The sequence below is a fragment of the Propithecus coquereli genome, unplaced genomic scaffold, assembly GCF_000956105.1.
Source record: "Propithecus coquereli isolate 6110/MARCELLA unplaced genomic scaffold, Pcoq_1.0 Scaffold507, whole genome shotgun sequence".
In the NCBI taxonomy this organism is placed as follows: Eukaryota; Metazoa; Chordata; class Mammalia; order Primates; family Indriidae; genus Propithecus; species Propithecus coquereli.
In genome coordinates, this window is record NW_012150919.1 from 898,601 (window position 1) to 923,227 (window position 24,627).

Genomic DNA, 24,627 nt, shown 5'->3' on the forward strand with positions numbered 1-24,627 from the left:
GCTTGCTTTTTTAAATGTATCACTGTTTCTTGGCATTATTTCCATGTCATGCGTACGGATAGATCCCACTATTTTTAACAGCCTCAGAGTTTCCATTATACCATTTCCCTATTAGTGGACTTTAACGTTGTTTCCCGTTATTTGCTGCAATGAGTATCCCGTCTGCCTCCATGTATTGATAAGCGAGTCTTTCTAGGGAATGAAATTCCTGAGTTAGAGTGAATGCACATTTTAAGTGATAATAGATACTGCCAAATGACCCTCAAAACTGGCAGCACCATTATTAACGTATGAAAACCTGCTCCCCACACCCATGTCTTTAGACAAGCACTCATGGATAAAAAATACTATTCAATCTTAATTTGCTTTCTGTGATTACTAGTGAGGTTGAACATTTTTCTATATTTTAATTTGCCATTTGTATTTCCCCATGTCTGCATTGTCTATTTATGTCATTTATTTTTTTCTTTGGGTAGTTTGTTTTGTCTTATTAATTTACAGGAGTCCTTTCAATATGGGGATTTGAATAGTTTTTTTTACAAGATTGTCATTTATCTTTAAACTTTCATATGGAGTGTTTTTTTTGTTTGCTGTTTTGTTTTTTATTTTCAACTAATTTTTTATTTTTAATTATTATGAGTACACAATAGTTGTATGTATTTATAGGGTACATGTGATGTTTTGATACAGGCACACAATGTGTAATAATCAAATCAGGGTCATTGGGGTATCCATCACCTCAACAATTTATCATTTCTTTGTGTTAGGAAAATTCCAGTTCTACTCTTTTAGTTATTTGAAAGTCTACCATGACTTAGAGTTGACTATAGTCACTTTATTGTACTATCAAACATTGTTCATTCTATCTAACTACAACACATTTTTGTACCCATTAACCATCCCCACTTTATCGTGGCCTCCTTGGTACCCTTCCCAGCCTCTGGTAACCATCATTCTATTCTGTGTCTCCATGAGATCAATTGTTTTAATATTTAGCTCCCACATGTGAGTGACAACATACAAAATTTATCTTTCTGTGCTTGGCTTATTTCACTTAACATAATGTTCTCCAGTTCCATCCATGTTGTTGCAAATGATGGGACTGCATTCTTTTCTGTGGGTGAATAGTATTCCACTGTGTATATGGACCATATTTTCTGTATCCATTCATCTGTTGATAAACACTTAGTTTGATTCCAGATCTTGGCTGTTGTGAATAGTGCTGCAATAAACATAGGAGTGCAGATATCTTTTCAATATACCGATTTTCTTTCTTTTGGCTGTATACCCAATGGGATTCCTGGGTCTTGTGGTAGTTCTATTTTTAGTTTTTGAACAGTTTCCATACTGTTCTCCATAGTAGTTGCACTAATTTACATTCCCACCAACAGTGTGTGAGGGTTCCCCTTTCTCCACACTCGCCAGCATTCGTTATTGCCTGTCTTTTGGATAAAAGTCATTTTAACTGGGGAAGATGCTATCTCATTGTAGTTTTACTTTGCATTTCTCTGATGACTAATGATGAGCATTTTTTCACATACCTGTTGGCCATTTCTATGTCTTCTTTTAAGAAATGTCCGTTCAGATCTTTTGCCCATTTTTAATTGGATTATATGATTTTTCCCTACTGAGTTGTTTGAGCTCCTTATATATTCTAGTTATTAATCCCTTGTCAAACGGGCAGTTTGAACATGTTTTCTCCCATTCTGTGGGTTACCTCTTCACTTTGTTGATTGTTTCCTTTGCTGTGCAGAAGATTTTTAGCTTGATTAGATCCCATTTGTCCAATTTTGGTATGGTTGCCTGTGCTTTTGAGGTATTATTTAAGAAATCTCCAGCATTGAAAATAATGTGCTTGTTTTACTTTCTTGATTTTTCGATTTTGGATGATATATATCGATTTCCTGATACAGAAGATAATGGTTGAGCTTCCTAGCCCTCAGCCTCCCTCATACTTCTCCCTCTCCCCCCTTCCAATTTACTTATGATCATTACTTTTATTAAATAAATAATCATTGTATAACCGTCACATCTATCATGCAAGACTCTTAAAGTGCCCTCTCCCTCCCCTTTTTCCCCTGCTGTTATTGTAAACCGCCTCCACTACTGGATGAAAATATGGGCAGTCCCGTGACTTTTCGGGCTCTTCTTGGGTCACACAGTTCTCCCGTCACTTGAGTATGTGTGTGCAGGCTCTTGCAGTAGTTGAAAGGCTAAGACCCGGGTTCTAGCCAAAGCTATAATCTCGATTTAATGTCAGGCTTTCCCTCCTGCCCAGAGTCTGGCCGATTGCAGTGGGAAGGTTGGTGTCAGGGAAGAGGTTCTGTTTTGCTCCTTCTCTCTTTCCCCGTCTACCGCTTCTGTTCTTAAGTCTCTGGGGAACGTGTTTCAAGCTCGCTGGGGACTCTTAAGTCTTCCTCTCTTGCTTTGCTATAAAATAGAAAGAACACCACACATCCCTCCTCTACGCTCTCTCCAAAAACTTCTCTACAAATCCTTCCTAATCTCCGTCTCCTGACCTGTTTATGCCATAGCTGTAGGCTGGGATTAAAAGTCATAAAACTGGTTTCCTTTATCTCATCTGTTTCTGTTTGTTTCCAAGTTCTACATAGTGGTCTACTGGACATCAATTATTTTAAACAGTTTTGGGGCCTCATCCAAAATGCATTATCATTACATTTCTGTTCTTACACAACTTTTTGTTGCCTTGATTACTGTAGCTTTATAAGCCTTGAAGGCAAGTCCTATTAGTTCTCTAACTTTGGTCTTCTTTTTAAAACTTGTTTTGGCTAGTCTAGTTCCCTTGCATTTCCATGTGAATTTTTTTTTTTTTGTTAAGAGACAGGGTGTCACTGTCACCCAGGCTGGAGGATAGTGGTGCAATTATATAGCTCACAGCAACCTCAAACTCCTGGGCTCAAGTGATCCTCCTGCCTCAGCCTCCTGAGTAGCTAGCACTACAGACATGAGCCACCATTTTGGGCTAATTTTTAGTTTTTGTATAGATAGAGTCTCACTATATTGCTGAGGCCGGTCTCAAACTCCTGGCCCCAAGCAATCCTTCTGCTTCAGCCTCTCAAAGTGCTGAGATTATAGGCATGAGCCACTGCACTCAGCCACCATGTGAATTTTAGGGTCACTTTTTAAATTTATACAAAAAAAAGACATTGGCTCAGATTTTGATTTGGATTGGGTTGAATCTATAGATCAATTTAGGGGGAATTGACAACAATATTGATTGTTCTGATCTAGAACACAATCTGTTTTATTTACCATTTATTTGGGTCTTCTTTAATTTCTCTCAGCAATTTTCCTGTTTTCATTATATCTGTCTTGTACATTTTTAATCAATCTGTAAATATTTCATATTTTATACAATTGCAAACAGCATTTTTCTAAGATTTCTATTTCCATTTTTTTCATTGCTAGTATTCCTGTATATAAAAATACAATTGATTTTTGTATATTCATCTTGTATCTTGCCTTACTGACAAATGTCCTTATTAGTTCTAGTAGCTTTTTTATAGATTCATAGTTTTTCTGTATAAATAGTTGTCATCTATAAATAAAGACAGTTCTACTGAGTATCTGGATGCTTTTGTTTTTCTTGCCTTTTTGCATGTGCAGTTAATAGAACCTCCAGTAAAATATAGTGAATACAGATGCTTAGAGCAGACATCCTCTGCGTCTGATCATAGGGGAGCATCGTTCAGTGTTTTATCATTAAGTATGACGTTGGCTGTACGTTCTTCATAGATGTCTTTTATCAGATCGAGGGGGTTCCCTTCTAGTCGTAGTTTGCTGAGAGTTTTTTATTGGGAACAGTTTCTGGGTTTTGTCAAATGCCTTTTTTGGCATCTGATGAGATAATCATTTATTTGTTAGTTTTAGTTTGTTAATATGGCGAATTGCATTAAATTAGTTAAATTAACCTTACATTCCTGGGATGAAACTTTTCCTTTGTGGAAAAGTTTTCCTTTTGTGGAAAAAGTTATTAAAAAAAAAAACTTTCAATTTTAGAATAGTTTTAGACAAATGGAAAAGTTATGGAGATATTACGGAGTGTTCCCATATACCCCTTTACTTCCTCTAGTATTAATATCTTACTAGTAGGGTACATTTATTATAATTAATGAACGGTATTGATATAGTTATATATATGCTATAGTATATACTATATATATATACACACACATACACATACGTGCGCGCACACACACACACACATACACACACACACACGCACTAAAGTCTATACTTCATTCAGATTTCCTTAGTTTTTACCTAACATCCTTTTTCTGCTCTGGGATCTCAGCCAGAATACCACGTTACATTTCGTCATCACAGCTCCTTGGGCCCCTCTGGCTGTGACAGTTTCTCAGACTTCCTGTGTTTTTAATGAGCTTGACAGTTTTGGAAAGTACTGTTCAGCTATTTTGTAAAATGTCTCTCAAATGAGATTTGTCTGATGGTTTTTCGTTATGAGACTGGAGTTATCGGTATGTCCAGCGAACATGGCTAATCACTGCTGGTGTTGATCTTGGTCAGCTTTCTCCTCACTGCAAATTCTGTGTGTCGTAAAAGGAAAACAAGGGAATATGAGGAACCACTGTGTGCCATACATTTGACAAGTCCGAGGAAATGGACAAATTCCTTGAAAGACACGAACTCCCAAAGCTGACTCAAGAAGAAACAGATAGCTTCAGTTGCCTTATGTCTATAAAGAATCGAATTTGTAGTTAAAAACCTCGGGAGAGAAGCAGCAGCAGTGACTTTACAGAGGGGAAAGCTGACCAAGATGGACTCCCTCCCGACTTCGTATCCTGAAGTATGAGAAGATTGGCCACGTACCCTTCCCCATCCTTCATTCTTGTTGACTTTTTAAATCTAGTTACTCATTCTGTTTTTAAACAGGGAATTTTTGTACTATTTCAAATATCCCTCTTCCCTATTCCCTTTGTTTTGTTTCCTTTAAACTCCCACCAGGTGTTGCCACTTTCGGCCTTTCCCCTGTGTTGCGTCCTTCCCTTCTGGCTCTCCGTATCCTTTCTGCCCTCTGAGGGAACTTCTCCATATGACTTTCTTCTCGGACTGTACCCATTTACGTGTCTGGCATCCAATTTCTCTATTGAATTTCTCATTCCGGTTGGTATTAGTCCTGTTGATGCTGCAACAAGTTACCACAAACCTTAAAATAACACAAACGTGTTATCTGCCTTATAGTTCTGGGGGTCAGAAGTCCTAAAATCAGGTGTTGCCATTCTTCCTTCTGGAAGCTCTAGGGCGGGAAGCCTTTTCCGCCTGCGAGAGGCCGCCGCAGTCCTGGGCTCGTAGCCCCTTCCTCCTTCGTCGGGGCCAGCGGCAGAGCGTCTTCCAGCCTCTGTCCGCCTCGTCGCGCCTCCCCCTCTGACGCTGGCCCTCCCGCTTGCCTCTCCCAGGGACACTTGTGATTGTGCCAGGCCACTCCCGTCGTCCGGGGCAACCTCCCCTCTCAGAAACTGTAGCTTAGTCACACCTGCAGACTCCTTCGGCCGGTGAGGGAGCTGGTCATGGGTTCTGGGGATTAGGAGGTGGACATCTTTGGGGGACTGTTATCCTGCCTGCCATGCCAACAGCCAATGTTTTCATTTTCTAAGTAATTAGACCCTTTATATCCCTCTGAAAATATTAATTATACTTTTCAAAAAGTCTCCATTTGGTGGCTCTATTAATTCTTACCTTCTTGAGTGTTGCCATCTGGTATCTTCTTCGTGATGTTTCTCATCCGGCGTTGGTGATTCTTGGCTCTGTGCACAACCCCTTTCTTAAGGGTCCTTATTAGTTTGCCTTCTGTGGGCGAAAGGGAGAAGGGATGCTCTGATGCGTGAAGGGAACTGGCGTCTGGTTTTCCGGATGTTTCCGGCACCCGTGGCGCTGCCTTGACTTTTTGTTCCCGGTTCTCACACTCAGTTCTCCTTCCAAGGGTTGCCTGGTGGCCCAGGTACTCGGTACTGACCTGGGGAGTGGGGGGACTCTCCTGGCTGCTGTTTCCCAGAAGGCCAGCCAGGGCGTCCTCAGAGTCCACTTCCGCGGCACCCCCTTCCGGAACCGTGTTAAGCTCGGTTTGCTGCATCTACTGCTTTCCACCGTCTTTCACAGAGTCTTCGTGTTCCTCGTAATGTCTGGTCCACTGGCCATGCTTATTGTTTTCCAACATTATCTGGAATCTTAAAAATTCCTATTTTATAGTTGGTGGGGATTTGCCACATGGGAGGAAGGCCGTATTCTTGTACTCAATCTGCCTTATTGATGCAAACCTCCCGTAAGACATCCAACCTCGTGTGTCCCACCGGGCGCGTCGCTGCTGTGCCCACGATGGCTTTAGGTGCTGAATGGATACAGACATAAACAACCTTGAATGGCATCATGTGAAAATATTCTTTTTTCAATTCTCTTTTAGTCATTATGAATCCAAGGAGGTAAGCCACAGTTTTGTGCTGCAGTATTTTTAATGTCCAATTTTAACAGAGGGGCCAGGCGTCAGATTGAGAGCCATTTGCAGACTGCAGAATGTACCCAGCTTGAATTTAATAAAATTGTCCATTTTCCATTGTAATTATTTTCATGATTACAGTGTCTTTATAGCAGGTGGTACCAGTTTTCAGTTTACATTTTTGAGGTAATATTTCATTGAAAGTTATTTAAATAAAATCAATTTTATTTAAACAGTGCCAAGAGAATACTCAGGTACAGTTCTCTGGAGACTTCTGTATTGTATTAGGGTAACACTACTTTCTGTTTCAAAAACAAACACAAAACCACAAACCCAGATGTAAAATAGGATGTCCTCAGGCGTGCCACACTCCAGGGAGAATATTCCAAGCAGCTGGGGGGTTCTTGTGCGTGGGGCACCCAGGGTCTGGGCCATCTTCATCACGCGGCTTCCAAGCTGCTGCGCTAGTTTTGCCACCGCAGCCAGACAGAAGGGGAGAAGGAACAAGTGTCTGTGCTAGACGTGTCCTCTGAAGCCAGCACGGCAGAAATGACACACTCACATTCCAGGGACGAGAGCTCAACCAAGCAGCCACACCGAGTGGCAGAGCAACGGGGCAGCGCAGTCTCTAGCTCAGCAGCCGGGACCCAGTCGCAGGGATGTCTCAGTCTGTCTGCGACGCTGTAACAACATACCATAGATCAAGTGGCTTATAAGTAACAGAAGTTTATTGTTTACAGTTCTGGAGGCCGAGAAGTCTAAGATTGAGGTGCCGACAGATGTGGTGTCTTGCGAGGGCCCATTCCTCGTAGGTGGCACCTTCTGGCTGCGTCCTCCCATGGCAGAAGGCGCAAGCAGGCTCCCTCAGGCCCCTTCCTACAGGCATCGATCCTACTCATGCCCTCATCATCTCCTAAATCACTGATCCTCATGACCTAGTCTTCTGCTAAAGGCCTTACCTCTTAGTGCTATTACATTGGGGATCAGGTTTCCACCTGTGGACTTTGGGGAACACACGCGTTCAGACCATCACAAGTGGGGGACGCACAGCAGGCGCTAGTCCATAATGACGGTGGGGTCTGCTGGGCAGAAATGTCAGGGACTCCCCTACCCTGGCCGTGGAGAAGTTTCCGGATTAGACCTTTGTCCTACTCTCCGGTGTGGGGGGTACTCCCTTGTCCTTTATCCTAGATTTGTCCTCTCAGAAGTCTTTTATATCTTCCAGGTCACATTGGGAGTGGGCTTTGCAGGGCTGCCTTCTGTGGCATTTGTGCCCAGGGACCTTGTGGGTTCCCCACAGTTCAGCAGACACAGGTGTTTTCAGGTTGGGCTTGCACCTCTTATCACGACTTGATTTCTTAAAAACTTACTGAGCTTCTGATCGGTGTGCTCCCAGGCAGCTCCATGCGCCCACGATCACATTCAAGGTTCCTTCTTACATGTAGCTCTTGGGCCTGCTTGCTTTCTTTCCTTCCTCGTCTAACCCCACGCACCCTCTCTTAGCTTATAGGGCTCCCCTGAGGCGCTCTGCAACCACAGCCTGCAGTGGGAAGGCACACCTTTCATTTAGTCTTTCCCACGAAGCTGAGTTCCTGCGGTTGAAGGAAGTCTCTGAGAACGCTTTGGAAGAGGACCTGTTCTTTGTGGCACAGAAGCAGTTCGCTTGTCTAATGTGTGGGGACCCGACCTCTGATCTTTCTCTCTTCCCTTTTATCTTTGCTTGCAGACTGGGCCATTCTTGTCTTTCTTATAATAATTTGCTACACCCACCAAGAAGCAGCTAACATACTAACATTCTGGTACATCCAGCTGCTTTCTTCGGAGCTGCTGGTGTGTGGTCGGCTTTCAGAGTTACCATGGGCAAAGCTTTACCAGCTGTTTGGCCACAATCTAACGGGTTGCCGGCTTTCGTGCCTGTTACGCATTTCCTCTTCGCCGCTGCCCGCTGAATCAGGGCCACTCATTTAGGGTTTGTTGTGGCAACACCCCACTTCTGGTACCAGTTTCTGTGGTAGTTAGGGAATAGTAGCTGCCGTTCCAGGGAGACTCAAGATGGCAGTGGTTCAAACAAGACAGGTTTAGGGTGGGAGTCCAGGGCCAGAGATGCCCTCGTAAGGAAATGAGCCAGAAGTGGCTACATCACTTTCATTTCCACCCCTCTGCAAGAGCTGAGCCACGAGACCACATCTAGCCGCAAAGGCTGGGCGGTGAGCCGGAGAGCCACATCCTACCTGTAATGATGTTTCGCGGAAGAAGGGAAGAGTGGGTTTTGGCGGCCAGCTTGTCATCTCTACCACATCTGTTTACTACACATTTGTTGTGGGAGACAATGGCTGTTCTGTTACTCAGTGCCTTCTATAGGGTTCCACGGAATTCATTTCTGTTAGGATGTCATACCAGGTATATTCCCAAAAGCTGCGTAAGCACTTACGTCGGGATAACCTAGGGGTTGGCAAACTTTTTCTGTAGAGGGCCAGATGACAAGTATTTTAGGCTTCATGTCTCTGTTAACTACTCAGCTATGTTGTCACAGCACACAAAAGCATCCACAGACAATATGTAAATGAATGAGCACGACTCTGTTCCATTCAGATGTTACCTGGCTCACAGGCCATGGTTTGCCACCCCCTGGCCTGACTCACTGGGAAATCACCTTAGCGGTGTCTATCAAAATTAATACAAATGTTTAAAATTTCAGTGGCTTCATTCCTGGAAATGTATCCTAAAGAAATAATTTAAGCAAAGCACCTTCCTCTATCTGTTACAGCACTATCTAGAGAAACAAAAAAGTTATACATGGGAACTACCCGATGACCCATGTTTATTTACATATATTTGTCATTAGTAGGATAATGGCTAAGTAATTTATGGCATATCAAATGGGATGTTGTGCAGCTGTTTAAATGTTTTCATATGGAAATTATATGAAACCAAAAATGTTTATGAGTATGATATTAAGTGGAAAAGAAAGACACAACTTTACAAGTACACTATGATTACAACTTTGTAAATCTATATCTGCATGTATACCAGGCTAAAAGGTAGGATTATGGGCAATATTTTTCTTTTTTTTTAAGATAGTCTCTAAATTGTATTTTGAATAAACCAAAAAGTGTATATTTAATAGTGGGAAAAGTTAATGGCTCTTGAAGAACAGGTGTACATCCTTCTTTAAAGAAACCATGCACCCCATCATGTTCTCCACTTGCCCTGGCTGCCAGGAAGCTCAGTACCAGAGGTTCCGGCAGGGCACCATGTGAGTGACTGCAGCCGGAGCATGTGCCGCTCCCGCCCCTTTGCCGGGGGGACCCACCCATCCTGCCTGGCTTGGGGCAGTCCCGGGATATGTCTCTTGCTCTAGAGTAATTTTTAACAGTGTCCCCCTTTTCATCTCAAAGGTTCTGTTGTTTGGATGAAAATTACATTGTTTCCCTTCCTTTTAGGGCTTTAGCTTTCTACTTCTGGTCTGAAAAAACTTTATTCTGCATACAGATGTAACTGTAAGCCACTTCAAAATTTCTGTTTAGAAAGAAGCTCAACAGTGTAAACTAATAAACTAAAAACTTGGAAATGAGCTCAACCTCGGCCCCCTCCCCATATATTATACCTGAATGAAGCAGAAGCCTGGGCTCCAGGGCTCCGTCCTTGCCCGCCGTCTCTGCCCTGCCTGCTTGCATCCGAGCAGAGGCTGGTTCTTGGAGACGGCACTTCAGGTCAAGCTCCCAAGACACCACGCTCTCATTTGCCACAGGGAGAACTCAGCTCCCTTTGCTGTAAGCTCTCAGAGTGACAGTGTGGGCAGTGTTGAGCACTGTAAAAATGAAAAGGGATTTGGATTAAAGTATCACTTAAGGGCGTAGGGACCTAGCATTGAGTGCCTACAGTCTGCCCTATGATATTTGATGCTTTAGGTACATAATGCATTTCATCCTTATAACAGTACTGCAAGGAAGAGATAATAAAAAATAAAACAGTATTAAGTAGTAATATAATGATAATAGCAGCTATACTTACTGAGTATTTACTATGGGATAGATATTGTACTAAATACTTTATGTACATTTCTGGTACTATTTTCATCCCCATTTTACAGATCAGTAAGTGGAGGCTCAGCAATGTTAAATGAGATTTCTCAAGGTCACAGAGCTAGTAAGTAGCAAAGCTTGATACTTTATCTTATAGATATTTCATTTTGTATCATTAAGAAGAGATACTAGAGGCTGGGCAATGTGGCTCATGCCTGTAATCCCAGCACTTTGGGAGGCCGAGGTGGGAGGATTGCTTGAACCCAGGAGTTTTAGACCAGCCTAGGCAACATAGCAAGACGCTCTCTCTACAAAAAAATTTTAAAAAAATTAGTTGGGTGTGGTGGCGCCTGCCTGTAGCCCTAGCTACTCTGGGGGCTGAGGCAGGAGGATTGCTTGAGCCCAGGAGCACCACTGCACTCTAGCCGGGGCGACAGAGTGAGACCCTGTCTCTAATAAAAAAAAAAAAAAAAAAAAAAGAAGAAGAAGGAATATTGGAAATGTTGAAGGAATGTTAGGAAATGTTCAAGAACATTGGGAATGATCTATTTCCAAGACTCGTGATCGCAGGGCCTCTGTGGTCAGCAAATAGTCGCAAAGGGAGTCTGCCGTATCCATCTGACTTGGAAGAAGAAAACACTGATAGGACAGTGAGTTCTTTGGCTTCCTCATCCAGGCCGTGCGTGTCAGTGCTCTCGTCCCCTCCTGCTTGGACAGTAGCTCTGTCCCGAGGCAGTTAAGTTGTTGGAAGGGCCATGTTCAGCCAGAGATCACAGATGTGTCAGGAGGCCCAGTGTCCAGTAACTGGCTTCTCCGCTGCCGCAGACTCTACCGGGTGCCGCTGTTTGCCGTCTGCCCGTGCCCGTCCTCAGCTCTGCCTCTCTGCGTTTCCTTGGCAGGCGCTGAAAGTCCTGGTCACACACCTAGCATCAGGCTTCCTCGATTTTGTGGCTGGAATTTGCGAGTGTAAAGGGGTCCTGTACTGTTTGTTTCTGAGGCACAGTTTCAAAAGAAAATGGCATTTCATAGCCTGCATTAATGGGAAATTACTTTCCATTAGGATTCTGAATGATTTGCACATAATGTTTATAAAGTGAAGGAAAAATGTCAAGCATTTCACTAACAATTTAAAGCAAAGCTCACAAGCCTCTGCCAGAAATGAATTCCAAGAACATTTTCTTCATCATTTCTTCTTTCTAAAGAGGAAAAGGGGAGAGAGATGAAACAACGCAGGTCAGTTAGGCAGACTGCGTCGTGGGACCGAGATGGGATCCGTGATAATCTCCGAGGTGGTTGAGAGAATGAATCGAGCGCGCCAGCGGTGGAGGAGGGGAGAATCCCCTCTCGAAAGGACGATTGCAGACAGGTCCGACTTCGGCCTGGCTGGGGACGGCAGCTGCCTGCCCAGGCCTGTGAGTGGGGTCCCGCTGCTTCATCAGCATAAGCTGCCCCTCTGTCTCCAGAGGGAAGAAGAAGCCACGAAAGTCTCTGAGCTGCAATGTGTGCCTGGGTAGCTCCCAGAAAGCTGTTGGCCTTGAAGGAAATAGTGTAGAACTTGTGCTCTGTGCACAAGTGTCTTCCCCACGCTCTGGGGATTGTCAGGCCCCAAGTTGTCACTTAACTGAATTAAAAATTAAAAAACTAGAAGACAGTATATTTTACATTTTTTTATCGACTCATTTTTTAATGAGGATTTTTTTTTAATTTCGCTGAGATTCTTTAAGATGGTGCCACTTTCTCTAACGCTACTAGCTAAGGGTTAACACGCTCCAAACCGGAGTCTGCTTTACAGACGCAGGAGCCTGAGGTTAGTTAGCAAATGTGCTTCCAAGTGTGTGCTAGGACGCGTCAGAGCGAGGTGAAATAAATCTCCCGAACGGCTTGTATTAAGACGTCCTGACTCTCTTTAGGTATAAAAGAGACTTTTATAAATTTCTTGACCCTTTCTGAGGCAGCTCGGAAATAATTTCTAGGGCCTAAGTCACTGCCCTCCTTGGAGCAGGATCTCCAGGATTACGTTAGAAAATAAACATTTATTCCAAAGTGAAATGTGAAGTCTGAAAATTAAAGAAGACGAGCTTTACCAAGTAGGAGTATGTGCATTTTTAATCTAAATTTCCTCAGAGGAAATTAAAATTTCACAGAGCAGCGACGATGGCGATTGCTTAGTCGGCAGGTTGTTCCTTTGGGTTTTCTTCTTTCCTCCCCACTTTTCTTCTGTTTCCTGCCCCCCCACCAGCCTTCCCCGAGATCCGTTTCCGTATATCGTCCAGAGTGCTTCAGAGTCAGGGGTAGTGACAAGGGAGAAATAAACAAGAAAAGAACAGTCCCGTGTTGTGGTTCAGATTCTGGCACTCCTTAGCTGTGTCACTTTGGGTGAGTTTCTTAACATCTCTGGACCGATTTGAACTTGTTCCTAAATGAAGGGGTTGGACTTAATACATTGCAAGGTACTTTCTAGCTCTAAATTCTATGGCTGCAATGTTTATCTTTTATGAGTATTTAGCATTCTTAATAATTTGAAAGTGGACAGGTTGAACATTTATATTTTCTGTATTTTAAAATTTTTTTTAAAAAAATTAAAGTGTAAACTATGATTATTATTGTTGATCAGTAGCCATTGATGAGGGAAGAGGGAAGAGTCCTCTTATTTTCCAATTTGAGGGAAGCTTTGGATGGGAAGGTTTTCTCACTGCAGGGGACGGTTTCCTGTAATTCTTCTAAATAGTCTGTAAAAAGAGTTTTCAAAAAGCCGTAAGACGTAACTTCTAACTTAGTTGTGAGCATTTTGATACTACTTAGCTAAAATTGTCTCAAATGTGGCATATTTTAAAGTCTTAACATATATTCTTTAATGATACATTGGATCTATAAGCTAAAATTTTAAATGCCAGCATCTAAATATTAATTTTTACACTTTTGTTTAAAAAGTAGCGTAGAAGTCAGTTGTTTCCAGGGATTACCCTGTGCTGTCATGCAGCACAGCTCCAGGGGGCCTTGCTTGAATCCGCATGAATGACGCCCCCTGGAGTTGTGCAATGGGTGTGGCTGCAAGTGCAAACTCTAACGCCAGGATCTGGGAATGAGAAAAAACATAGGGAAAGTGTAAGACAATAGTGCGAGGCCGGTGATAAATGGCCGACACCAAATCTCCAAATCAGGAGCGCGACAGGGAGAGGGGAGTCTGCAGCCAACCAGGAAGCACTTGCTCCGTCTGGAGCGGGTGGCTGACACAGGTGCCTTTGCCCAGGAGTGTGGGCTCACAGCAGCGAGCCGTTCTGACTTTTCAGGAGAAGCCATAAACCACACGTTTATGTGAAATCTCGTGATTTTTAAATATTGGCAACTAGTCCACATTGTGAAAAGCAAGGAACAGGCCGAACAAAGTCCTCTCTGCAGGTGGGTCCCCATGCCAGCCACCAGAAAGCCACCTCTGGTTAAGGCCACCATTTGTCTTTCCCTTTCCCCGTAACTCAGAGTGAAAAATGACCCGCACACATTGTGCCTGGTGGTAACAGAGGGGTCACCTCCCGGGAAGTTTTTATAAATAAGTGGGCCGTGGCTTCTGAGGAATCTGCAAAAGACATCTCAGTACACAAGTCAAGGCTTTGTAAGGCGGAGGACACAACTTTATTAGTTAAACCCATGGAACAGGACCTATGTAAATTGAGGAGGATTTGGTGTTAAGGTTAAAACAAATCATATGTGCTTAATTTTTTATCGATTGTAATGATTGAGCTTGAGTTCCATGGACAAGTAATTTCAATAAATCACATCTCCTGTGGATAAACAGGGCTGTTACTTCTAGAAGAACAGCTTGCAGACTTTTACTAGACTTTACTCTGTGGTTTCTTACTGACCCATCACAGATTAAGACTTAAAATTTGCAGATACGGACACCGGAACCCAAAGGTGACCTAATGCAGAGAGAGGACGCGAGGATCTGAAGTTGCCGACCAGGCTGCTCTTCCAGTGGGCAAAAATGATATTGTAGAGATGTTGAACAAAATGGTGTTTGTGGTATTATCAGAATTACACACCAATGTTGTGCCTGGGTCAGGTAAGGGGAGGTATTAGCTTCAAGAGAATTTTGCTACAAGAGTTTGAGATTCTAGACTGGAAAAAAGGAATGGTACCTTTCGAAGGGAGTTTGCACCGGCTGTGCTCGTCCTAATTCAGAAGAGACGGCATCCCCAGGGTGAGCACGGCGGCCGACCAGAGTACACCCACCCTCGGGGAGTGCTTGAGAACGAGTCTGAACCAGAAACGAACTCGGAAGTTTCAGTCAGGTTCCTGCCCCACCATGGCAGGAGATGGACCGTCTGGTGGGATGGTTCAGGTGCAGTCAAATCTCAAGGTCATCTGGGTTATGGAACCAAAGCTTCCGAAGGAAACTTGGGTCCCATTCCTGAGTGGGCTGCTGACTCCACCCATTAACAGGAGCCTTCCTGTCCACTCCTGAGCTGCTCTGTGGCTAGCTTGAGTAATGAGGGTGCCTTTGGATTTCCAGACTTCAGACCTGGGAGTGAGCAGAAAATGAGCCCACCCAGCCAGGAGGGTGTTACCTGCAGGCCTGTCGGTGAAGTGGGCTCCGGAGTCAGGGGGAAGCCCAAGTCCTGGCTCTGTGTCACTTCATAGCTCTGGGTCTCAATTTCGTCATCTAAAGGACAGGGATTATCACCCCTACTGCACAGGATTATTCTGAGGATTAAATTAGATCATGTAAATTAGAGGTGCTGGACTCGTACCTGCTACAGAGTAAGAGCCTACTATGCAGCAGCGGTTGATGCTACATAATCGGTTGTCTGATTTCCCAGCCTACTGCAGACTGGAGCCAGCAGATTAGAAAGGCCCGGGGACTGCTTCGGGAAGGCCCACTGACAGCGGGAAAAGGTGACAGGTCGCAGCCCGACTACAAGGGAGGCAAGAGAAAAACTATAAAAAGCAGGAACAAAAACTCAAAAGGCACAGCAGTCTGGGGCATTTACTAAAAGACAAAGAGCCCTCCTCAGGTCAGTAGCTTCCGGGAGACTCCGTACCTTGTACGGGACTCATGGTGACAGCAGTTGTGCGAATTACTTCTTTCTCCGTCCCCTTTCACCCCAAAATAGGTGTGGGGATGGGTCGCGGTTTGCCTTTCAGTGGAGATGCTCTAACCAAATGCTTCCAGGTCGTGCAGCCCCAAAGTCGAGGCCTGCAAAGGAGGAGAGACGACCGTGGGATCCTTTCGAGGTCTGAAAATAACAAGTTCAAGGACAGCCAAAGAGCTGTGATTTTTAGTGCTACAGATAGAAAGGTGCCCTTGCCCCGCTGACGCTCCTTCCACCTTCGCCTCTCAGAGCTGGAAGGGAGCCCCTGGGGACAGGCTTCCAGGTCCTGGCCTGTGGCACGGGGGGTGGGGGGTGGGAGAGGGAGAGGGAGAAGGAGAAGGGTGGGCTGCAGAGATGTCAGTCCCTTCCGATGCCGTTTCCACCCTGGTGTCCAGTCCGCCACCTGGGGTAGACGCTGTTTTTAATGGAAGCCTCGAGCTGCTCACCTGGAAGCAGGAGCTCAGGCCGAGGAAGGCAGGACAGACTCGAAGCGCCCGTAGGACATCCCTCAGCGTTAGTGGCAAGGCCAGGGACCGGGTAGGATTCGGGTCGAGAGTGCTCCTAGAGCCGTCCGAGGCCTGGGAGCGCCCTGGGGTGTGCTGAGCTGAGGACCCAAAAGCTCATTCCCAGCCCAGCTGGCGGGCCACCCCCTTGGTGGGGTTTGGCTCAGAAATGTACTGGGGATAAACCCACAAGCTGCTGATTTTCAGAGGGGGTAAGTGACACAGTGATCAGGACCACAGACTCCAGACCCAGCCAGGGGCTGAATCTCAGCACTGCTGCTTAACTGCGTTAAACCTCAGCCTGCCTCAGTTCCTCCACCCCTCAAATTGGGGGGAACGGCACCCGCTCATAGGATTGCTCTGGAATTAAGTCCATTAATACCTCTGAGGCACTTAGAGTATTGTCCCAGCGCATGGTAACCACTAGAGCTCCTCGAGCGTTACTGTTTCATCTCTGCAGCTGAGCAGGGCTGGGGACCGTGGGCGTGGACCACCGCGACCTGAACAGAATGCTCAGCGCTTCCGTGCACGCCACTAACCCTTTGCAGCAGGGACGTGGGCAAAAAAAAGTGGGGTTGGGAGCCACAGCAAAGAATTTTCCTTCTGTTAAAATAAGAGGGGACCCTATATTGTTAGAAACTGGACCATATTATGGCCAAGTGAGAAGTGCAATTTATTTTAGGGGAAACACGGTTTCCCTACCTATCGTGTGTTGCCGATACAGTACTTACTGACCAGCCACCCTAAAACTCTCGTGATCGGGTCTCTTTCTCTCCTTCATTCTCTCTCTCTTTTTCTTCCCAATGGTGTGGAACAGAGCTTGAATAATAAATATTTAACAGGGACATTCCCTTTTCTCTGTTAAAATAATCTTTGTTTCAGCACTTTAACAAGGAAGACAGTGTTTTCCCACCTCTGCTCTCATGTTACGCTGAAGCCAGGTCTCAGGAGGAAAAGAAAATAAGCGCAGGCCACGCGGGGAGGGCAGCAGTAGGCTGGGGGTTCTCCCCGGACAGCCCAGGGCCGGGAGCTCGTGTGCGCATATTCGCGTGGGTTCAGGTGCCGACCACGGGAAGTCAGAGGGCAGGGGGTGGCGGGGGACGAGAGCAGCTGCAAGACCACAGGGGGAAAGGAGTGGTTGTTAACAAAGATGGGACACTGGGTAGGGCCCGTCTTTCTCATGAAAAGTTTCCAGCAGACGTGCTGACTTCTGACGGTGGGAACTAGGCATTCGGGCACCTTGGAGATGCCGTGTCTAGCACATTGGGAAGATGCCACCAAGGAAATGTAGCCCATTGTGCTGGCCTTGAGGTTCCATCCACGGTGACTTGGACTTCTCGTTTATGTCTAGGAAAAATTCACACACTGTCGCTCGGGTGGGCAGAAACTTTATTTCTCTTTAACTAAACTGAACTCACTTACGAGCCTCCATTTAGACCAGTGGTGGAAACATCTTAATCTTTTTTCCATTTCTACTGTTGACCAGAAAAAAAAGTGAAAGAAAGAAAATTTAATCTTTTTTCCATTTCTTCTAATGGTGGAAAAAAACATAATCTTGCCATTTCAAGGTAACGTAGTCTCTTCCAATAGAGAGTGTAGACAATCCATTTGTTACTTAGGCGATCAGGATTTGAACACAATCAATTCCGAGCTGAAATTCCCATCAGGGCTCTTGGTTTTCTCAGAGGTTCTTGCCTCCCACCTGTCTACCCCAAGATGTTGCCTGAGTACAGGGGGATTTTATAGGTGAAGGGACTTCCTGCCACTGCTGGGGTGACTTGTCACAGGAGGCCTGGGGCTGGGCTGGGATCTGCTGACATCTGTGGCCAAGCCTCCTCCACCTCTGGGTTGCCAAATCTATGCATTCCAGCCCTGCGTAACCACCCTCAGGCCACCTCTGGCCTCACCAGCCTCTCAGAGCACTTCCTCACCTCCTGCTGGGACTGGGGGGGTCTGTTCTCAGTTCGTGGGAGCCAGGGGCTCTCAGGCCCCCCTGCTTCATTCTAGCACCCCACCATTTCCACTGAACTGCAGCCGCCGTGCGGGTGCAGAGTGCATGGGGAGCCTGCTCTCTCGGTGCCAGCAGCAGGTAGGGCCTAAGCCCCGGCCCCAGAATGAGATCCGGGAGCGGTTCAGCCTTCTTGCCCACTCTCTTCTTTCTCCAGGCCCCTTCGCCGTTCCCTGCCTCCAGGAAGAACTTCTATCTCTTCTCTGGGTGGCAGGAAACAGCCCCTTCCTTTCCACGGCTTGTAATAAAATCTCTAGGCTCTGAGTTCTTCAGGCTCTGGTTCCTTGGAACCCAGTAGTTTCTCTCTCTCGCTCGCTCTCTTTCAAATCTCATAAAAGCCTACCTGGCTCTGGCACGAAAGCCTGAAAGCCTTGGCTTTCACAACATTTTACAACTGCAGTAGCATCATTTTGGAACTTAAAAGCTAAACATTGACAGCTTTGTTCATGTCCATGTCCACCCTCCCGCTCGAGGAAAGGAGGCCACAGCTCACTGGGTTGAGGGCCCTAGGCAACAAAAATGACCCAGAATGAAGAATGCGCCGATATTTCAGAATATCATCCTGCTGCAGGTATAGTTCCGGACGGCCCGTCCCAGCTCCGGCTCGTGTGGCTTCATCAAGGGCCGGCCTGCTGAGAACCACGCTCAGCGCTGTGCGCAGTGTGGCGGGCGTGAGCGCCAGGTGCCATACTGGAATCAGGGAGCTCCAATGCAGGTCTCCCCACTGCGTGCTCCGGGAGAGGTGCCCTGTCATGGGCTTATTTGCTGATGGAGTGTGACGTGAGCGCTGGTCTCTTTCCAGCTCTCAGAATATCAAAGTGGGCAACGTGGCAGCGGTCCCTTGCCCAGAATGAATGAAGTGAGAAGTGAGTCATGTGTCTTCTCCCCGATTTGTTCAGTGTGTGTGCAGACAGCGCACATGTGTGCACACGTAGGTGGTGGCCTTGGACAAGTGTATGCCTGCCATTTGCTATGGATTTTGGTCTTTGCTTATAGAGTAAACGGGAGGGACCCTGTAGTCAGTGTGGCAGCCTACACAATGTCTTGGCAAGCTCAGCTATGTCATAGATCATGTAAGAGGTGACATGGAGCAAGGAGGGTCATGGCTTGGGGTCTGGAGCCCTGTGTCTCATTCTGGCTGGACAGTAGCCCTGGAGCGCGGCCACTGTGACCTCTCAGAGGCATTTCTACCTCCTCTTGGAAAGGGGCGGGTTCATGGAGGACTGCCAGGTTCAGTTCCAGCGTTAACACTGTGTTCAAGGAAATGCTTCCCGAGACACCATGTGGTTTGGCACTCAACTCCTTCTCTGCTAAAAACTGGTAGTGGGAGAAATGCTAAGAGAATACTAATCATTTTTATAATCCACATTAAACAGTTATACATTAATAAAATTGACTTTGACTCATGGCTCAAGTTGCTGTGAGTGTGCGTGCCCAGCCCCTGCCTGCCTGCCCAGATGTGCACGGAACGGCCGGAGCAAAATGAAAGTTCTGCATTGTAAACACTCTGGTCCCCAGTGCTTTGTCTGAAATCATCGCATGTTATTCTGTTCAATTCGAAATAATGAACTAAGCCCCAATATTTGAATCCTTCTACTTCCCAATGTTCCTCATTATGGCAGGAAGAATATGCAAACTTGGGCAGGGGTTGGGGGCCTGTCACGAAAGGAGCCATCAGATGCTAGAAACATCAGGTAGATCCTAGAGGTCGTACTGCAGGTGGGTCCAGATTTTAAAAGGCCGACCTACCTGTAAGTCAACACACGCAAGGAGCAGCCTCCCTGCAGAGGAAAGAGAACCCGCCACCACCCCCTTCCCCGTCTCCAGCCGAGACGCCGCAGCACTTCCACGCTCTGGGAAGAGAAAACGGAGGCAGCAGAGTCCGTTGCGTTGGTGGGTCTCGGCCTCGCCTGGACATTGGAAGGACCTGGGGAACTTAAAAAATACTGATGTCGGGTCCCATGGCCAGAGCCTCTGGTTTAATTGGTTTGGGGTTCAACCTGGGCGGTGGCTGTTTCTGTGCCCCCAAGTTGAGAACCGCTGCCTTAGGACCGCAGTACGACCTGGGGAACTTCACTGGTGAAAGCTCCTTGGTGGGTCCAGGCTTGGCGCTTGCTCCCACCAGGCATGGCCGAAGTGCCGAGGAGGGTCTAGCAGTCGGGTGGCGCTCGAGGAGTCCCGCGTCAGTCAGAGAGGTGGGCGCCACTCGGTGAATTTCAAGCTGTGGAAACAAATAGAATATAATCCCTCTCATAGCAGAACTCCCCTGCCCCAGCTCTTTGCTCCCTCCGCCACAGTGCTGCCACCTCCCTGCCCCTCCCCAGGACAAGAGTGCTTCTCAGTGGACCAGCCGCAGAAATACCCAAATTGACTTTCTCTTCTTCCTTGGAGCTAAAAGACGTGGTGAGGAAGGAACATAACCTCCAGGCAAACATGTTTCAACTCTCGCTTGAAGTCCAGAGGGAAAAAAAGTGTTTCATAATCATATAAAATGGAAAACATCAAATAGGATGGCAGGAGTAAGATCAAATAGGTCAGAGATTTCAGTCACGGGGAAGGATCGCGCCCTTCTGAAAGGCCAGGTCCCGCAGGGCTGGCCGGGGCCGGCTCTGGGGCGCTACTTCCCCTGCCTTCTCCAGACCCAGTTCTGCTGGCGTTGGCGGCAGAATGGAACCTGGAAGAGCCTTTTGCGTAAGCAGCAGCTATGGATGGTGTGGGACTTGCCTGATCTCCTTTTGGATGGCTTGGTCCTGTCTACTGTGATGGCCTCTCTCCGTGGTGGTCCCCATGGACATGGCGTGCGCGGTTTCCGGCAGTGGGGTTAGCTCCTTCCAGCCCCATCTTTAGAGACACTCACATCTCCCTTTGGCCTCCTCAGTGGTCCATGCCCCCAGCCTCTTCTGGGTGGGACATCATCTCACTTAGCCAGGAGGCTACCTGGGCATCCCCTCAGCCCACCTTTGGCTCCTTTTCGTGAAACTGTGGGAACTGCTGAGGTCCTTTAGGGGTTGTAGAGAACTGCGGTGAGGTGGCCCTGTGTCCTCCCAAGACACACTTGTCCTAAGGCATTGTCCTAAGCTATCCTGGAAAGCACCCGTCAGAAATCCATAGGTCTAGTTTGGGGCAGGTTTTTCTTTTTCTTCAAATCTTCAAGATGTGAATATGTTAGAAAATAGAAAGAGAAGAAATGTTCATTTTTTTTAAATAAAGCTACCTTCCGTCTGATACCAAAACCTAACCGGAATACAAAAACAAAATCTCACTTTTAAATACAGATGCAAAAACCTTAAATATAGTAACAAACTCAATCTAGCCATAGAATAAAAGCATAATATGTGGACCAGTGTGGTTCTTTCACGTGGTCACTCATTCAGAAAAAAAAAAATCTCCTAAAATTAATCTTATTAATAATCAAAGAATAAAAGAGCATGATCCAGTCAAAACTGAAAAGAGATTTTTGTGGGAGAACTTGATAAGTTGATAGTAAAGTTTACCTAATTAAATGATTTCATGAGAATAGCTAGGAAATTTTGAAATAGAAGAGCAATGACTAGGAGCTTGTTTTACTGGTTATTAACATTTGTTTTAAAGCTACAATATTTAACACGATACAGTTCTGTGACCGAAATAAATCAGCGGAACAAAATAGAAAATCCTAAAATAGATCCAAGTGCCCATGATAATTAATTATATGACAGAGATAAAAATAGTATTTGAAATCGGGGGAGAGGGGATGAATTATTTAATAAATTACGTTGGTATAACAGCTTAAGCATTAGATCCTTACTTCTTTTTGCCAAAATCCAAATGGATTAAAAATAAAAGTTCTAACATGAAAAAAAATTAAAGTACCGGAATAAAATTTAGTTGAATATTTATATATGATCTTGGGGAATACACCATGAATGAAAAGTTTGGGTAATCTGACTGCTTATACTGTTTTGAATTTCTGTACAGATGCCAAAACCAAACAGAAACCCCACTTCCTGCCCCATTGCCAGCACAAACTCCAAAAACAAAATGAAAAAAGAAAAAGATAACTGGGAATAATGTTTGTACCAAACGTGACAGATAAAGCACAAATATTTGTAGATAAAAGGCTACTAAAATTTTTAAGAAAATGATAGAAAAATGAATTGACGGTAAATGTCAACTGTCTTGGAAAAAATTCATGTCCTGTGACCATCAAATCTCTTTCTAGGAATTTATCCTCAGGAATTATTTGTGCACATGTGTAGATATTTATGTGTAAGCTATTTTTCAAAGAGAAGGAGACAGAAGGAAGAAATGAAGAAAGGAAGAGAGAAGGGAGGAACGAAGGAAAGAAGGAAGAAAAAGAAGAAAGGGCCTTCACCGTCCAATAGGAGATTAGTTAGCGGAATGTTTTTATGTCGTTAGAGTTAACAGCCGGCCAGTCACTAAAAGTAATCTGGGAGGATGTTCACAATAGCATGTACAAGAAGATTCTTTTATAAAAACAACTAGATGTAAATATATGCACAAATTCATAAAGACTTCTGGAATCCGATAGCTTCACATTGGTTATCTCTGGGTTAATGGGTTACAGCTTTTTCTCCATTTTGCATGCATTTTCTTTTCTCTTACAATTACCATGTTTTTTAGCTTTTTTTTTTTTTTTGAGACAGAGTCTCACTGTGTTGCCGGGGCTAGAGTGCCGTGGCATCAGCCTAGCTCACAGCAACCTCAGACTCCTGGGCTCAAGCGACCCTCCTGCCTCAGCCTCCCGAGTAGCTGGGACTACAAGCATGCGCCACCATGTCCGGCTAATTTTTTCTATATATTTTTAGTTGTCCAGTTAATTTCTTTCTATTTTTAGTAGAGACGGGGTCTCGCTCTCGCTCAGGCTGGTCTCAAACTCCTGAGCTCAAATGATCCACCCGGCTCGGCCTCCCAGAGAGCTAGGATTACAGGCGTGAGCCACCGCGCCCGGCCCATGTTTTTTAGCTTTGAAAAAAAACTTTGTAATGTTATTCTGGGAACCCCAGGCTTGGTATAATAAGGGACGTCATGACGTTCCTGGGACGTCAGACTGGTCTGTAAATGTTCTGCTCTGTCCTGGCCTGGTTCCTCTCCTCCTGCCCCACGTCCTGCCACGGCCTGGCTCCTGGTCACCAGCTCTGCGAGATCTCTCTGACCACCAAGGGCCTCCCTTCTCCTCAGAGCTGCGAGCCAGGAGTGATGCCCTCTCATGTTTGTTCTTTAAATGTTCCCCTGTGTTACCCAGTCTCCCTGGAGAGCCCGGGAGCTCCCTGAGGGCGGGTCTGGGCCGTGTGGTTCCCCCTCCTCTCTCAGGGCTCCGCAGCACAAGCAGGAGACGGCTGGGCCTGGGGCTCTGCCCGGGAGCACTGCGGACAGACGCCGGGCCCAGGAAGTCGGCGAGGGCAGTGGGCAGAGCCAGAGACCACAGACAGCTCGGGGAGCTGGGTGGAGCCGGCCTTGCCGTGGGAAGGAAGCCGGGGCCGGCTGTTAATGGTCTCCAAACTTCTCCACATTTCCAGTTTCCCTTGGCTAACTTTCGTGTTAACCTGTACTTTTTGTCTCCATATCGTGCGGACAGGTTCTAACGTTCCCATGGACCAGCCCTGCTGCCGTGGTCTCTATGACTTTGAGCCAGAAAACCAAGGAGAATTAGGATTTAAAGAAGGGGACATCATTACGTTAACCAATCAGATAGATGAAAACTGGTATGAAGGAATGATACACGGGGAGTCTGGATTCTTCCCCATTAACTATGTTGAAGTGATCGTGCCTTTACCTCAGTAAACGTGTAACAAAAACTGTGGACATCCTTTCATAACTGAAACGAATTCACGCCGGTGTTCCCTCAGTGTGTTCTGTGACGTCCTTGCTCTCTGACCAACTTAATGACTTTTGTATGTGTGTTCTCTTTATAATGTATTTTGTATCGATTTAATTTGTATAAATGATGTTCTTGCCCTAGCTACATGAAAATATAGTTTTCTTTTTTGCTTATTCTCCTAAAAGTCATTGGTTAAATGTATGTGCTTCCTGTTGCTAAAAATAAACCACACCCACTGCAGTTATGATGTCAGCCAGTTGCCTATATTCCTCGGCTGCAGTGGAATGCAAAGTCTGAAACTAAGAAATGCTCAATATTTTGTTTCTTGACATTACTGATGGCATCTGGTCTTTTCCCTTCATTGTATTTTGAGCTTACCTGTGAATAGCCCCAATAAACATGACACTGTGTTGGCAAAAGGCCTTGATTATTTTTAATGTCGAATTGAGTTTTAAGCACAGCCTTCCATCTGCAGACCCTCCCAGGCCAGACGGCTGACCGGAGGCTCACAGCACGGATCTTAGGTGGTAGCTCCTGATCGACGTCAGCGGGCGTGAGCTGGGCCTTCAGTTTCCACCTGAAACGGTTGGGGGACAGAAAACCCTTCCACCTACTTTCAGGTTTTATAGATGAGCCCAACTCAAGCTTCTGCTGCTGCCAAATACTGGGTAGGCTTTTCGAGCAGGTCCTGTTACGCATGCTGAGGAA

At 45.7% G+C, this 24,627-nt stretch overlaps 1 protein-coding gene across 3 annotated transcripts in view; it reads left to right on the plus strand.

Moving 5' to 3' along the window:
• Positions 1-24,338, plus strand: part of SH3GL3 (SH3-domain GRB2-like 3) — a 137,619-nt gene extending 113,281 nt beyond the window's left edge. For 2 of the 3 annotated variants that reach the window (XM_012656528.1, XM_012656527.1), the window contains exon 9: positions 23,677-24,338. In XM_012656528.1, coding sequence (XP_012511982.1) covers positions 23,677-23,882 — 206 coding nt within the window. In that variant the 3' untranslated portion in view covers positions 23,883-24,338. Of the gene's footprint in view, positions 1-15,314; positions 15,510-23,676 lie in introns of all 3 variants that reach the window. The other variant, XR_001137997.1, reaches the window with a different exon arrangement.
• Positions 24,339-24,627: the final 289 nt, after the last annotated feature.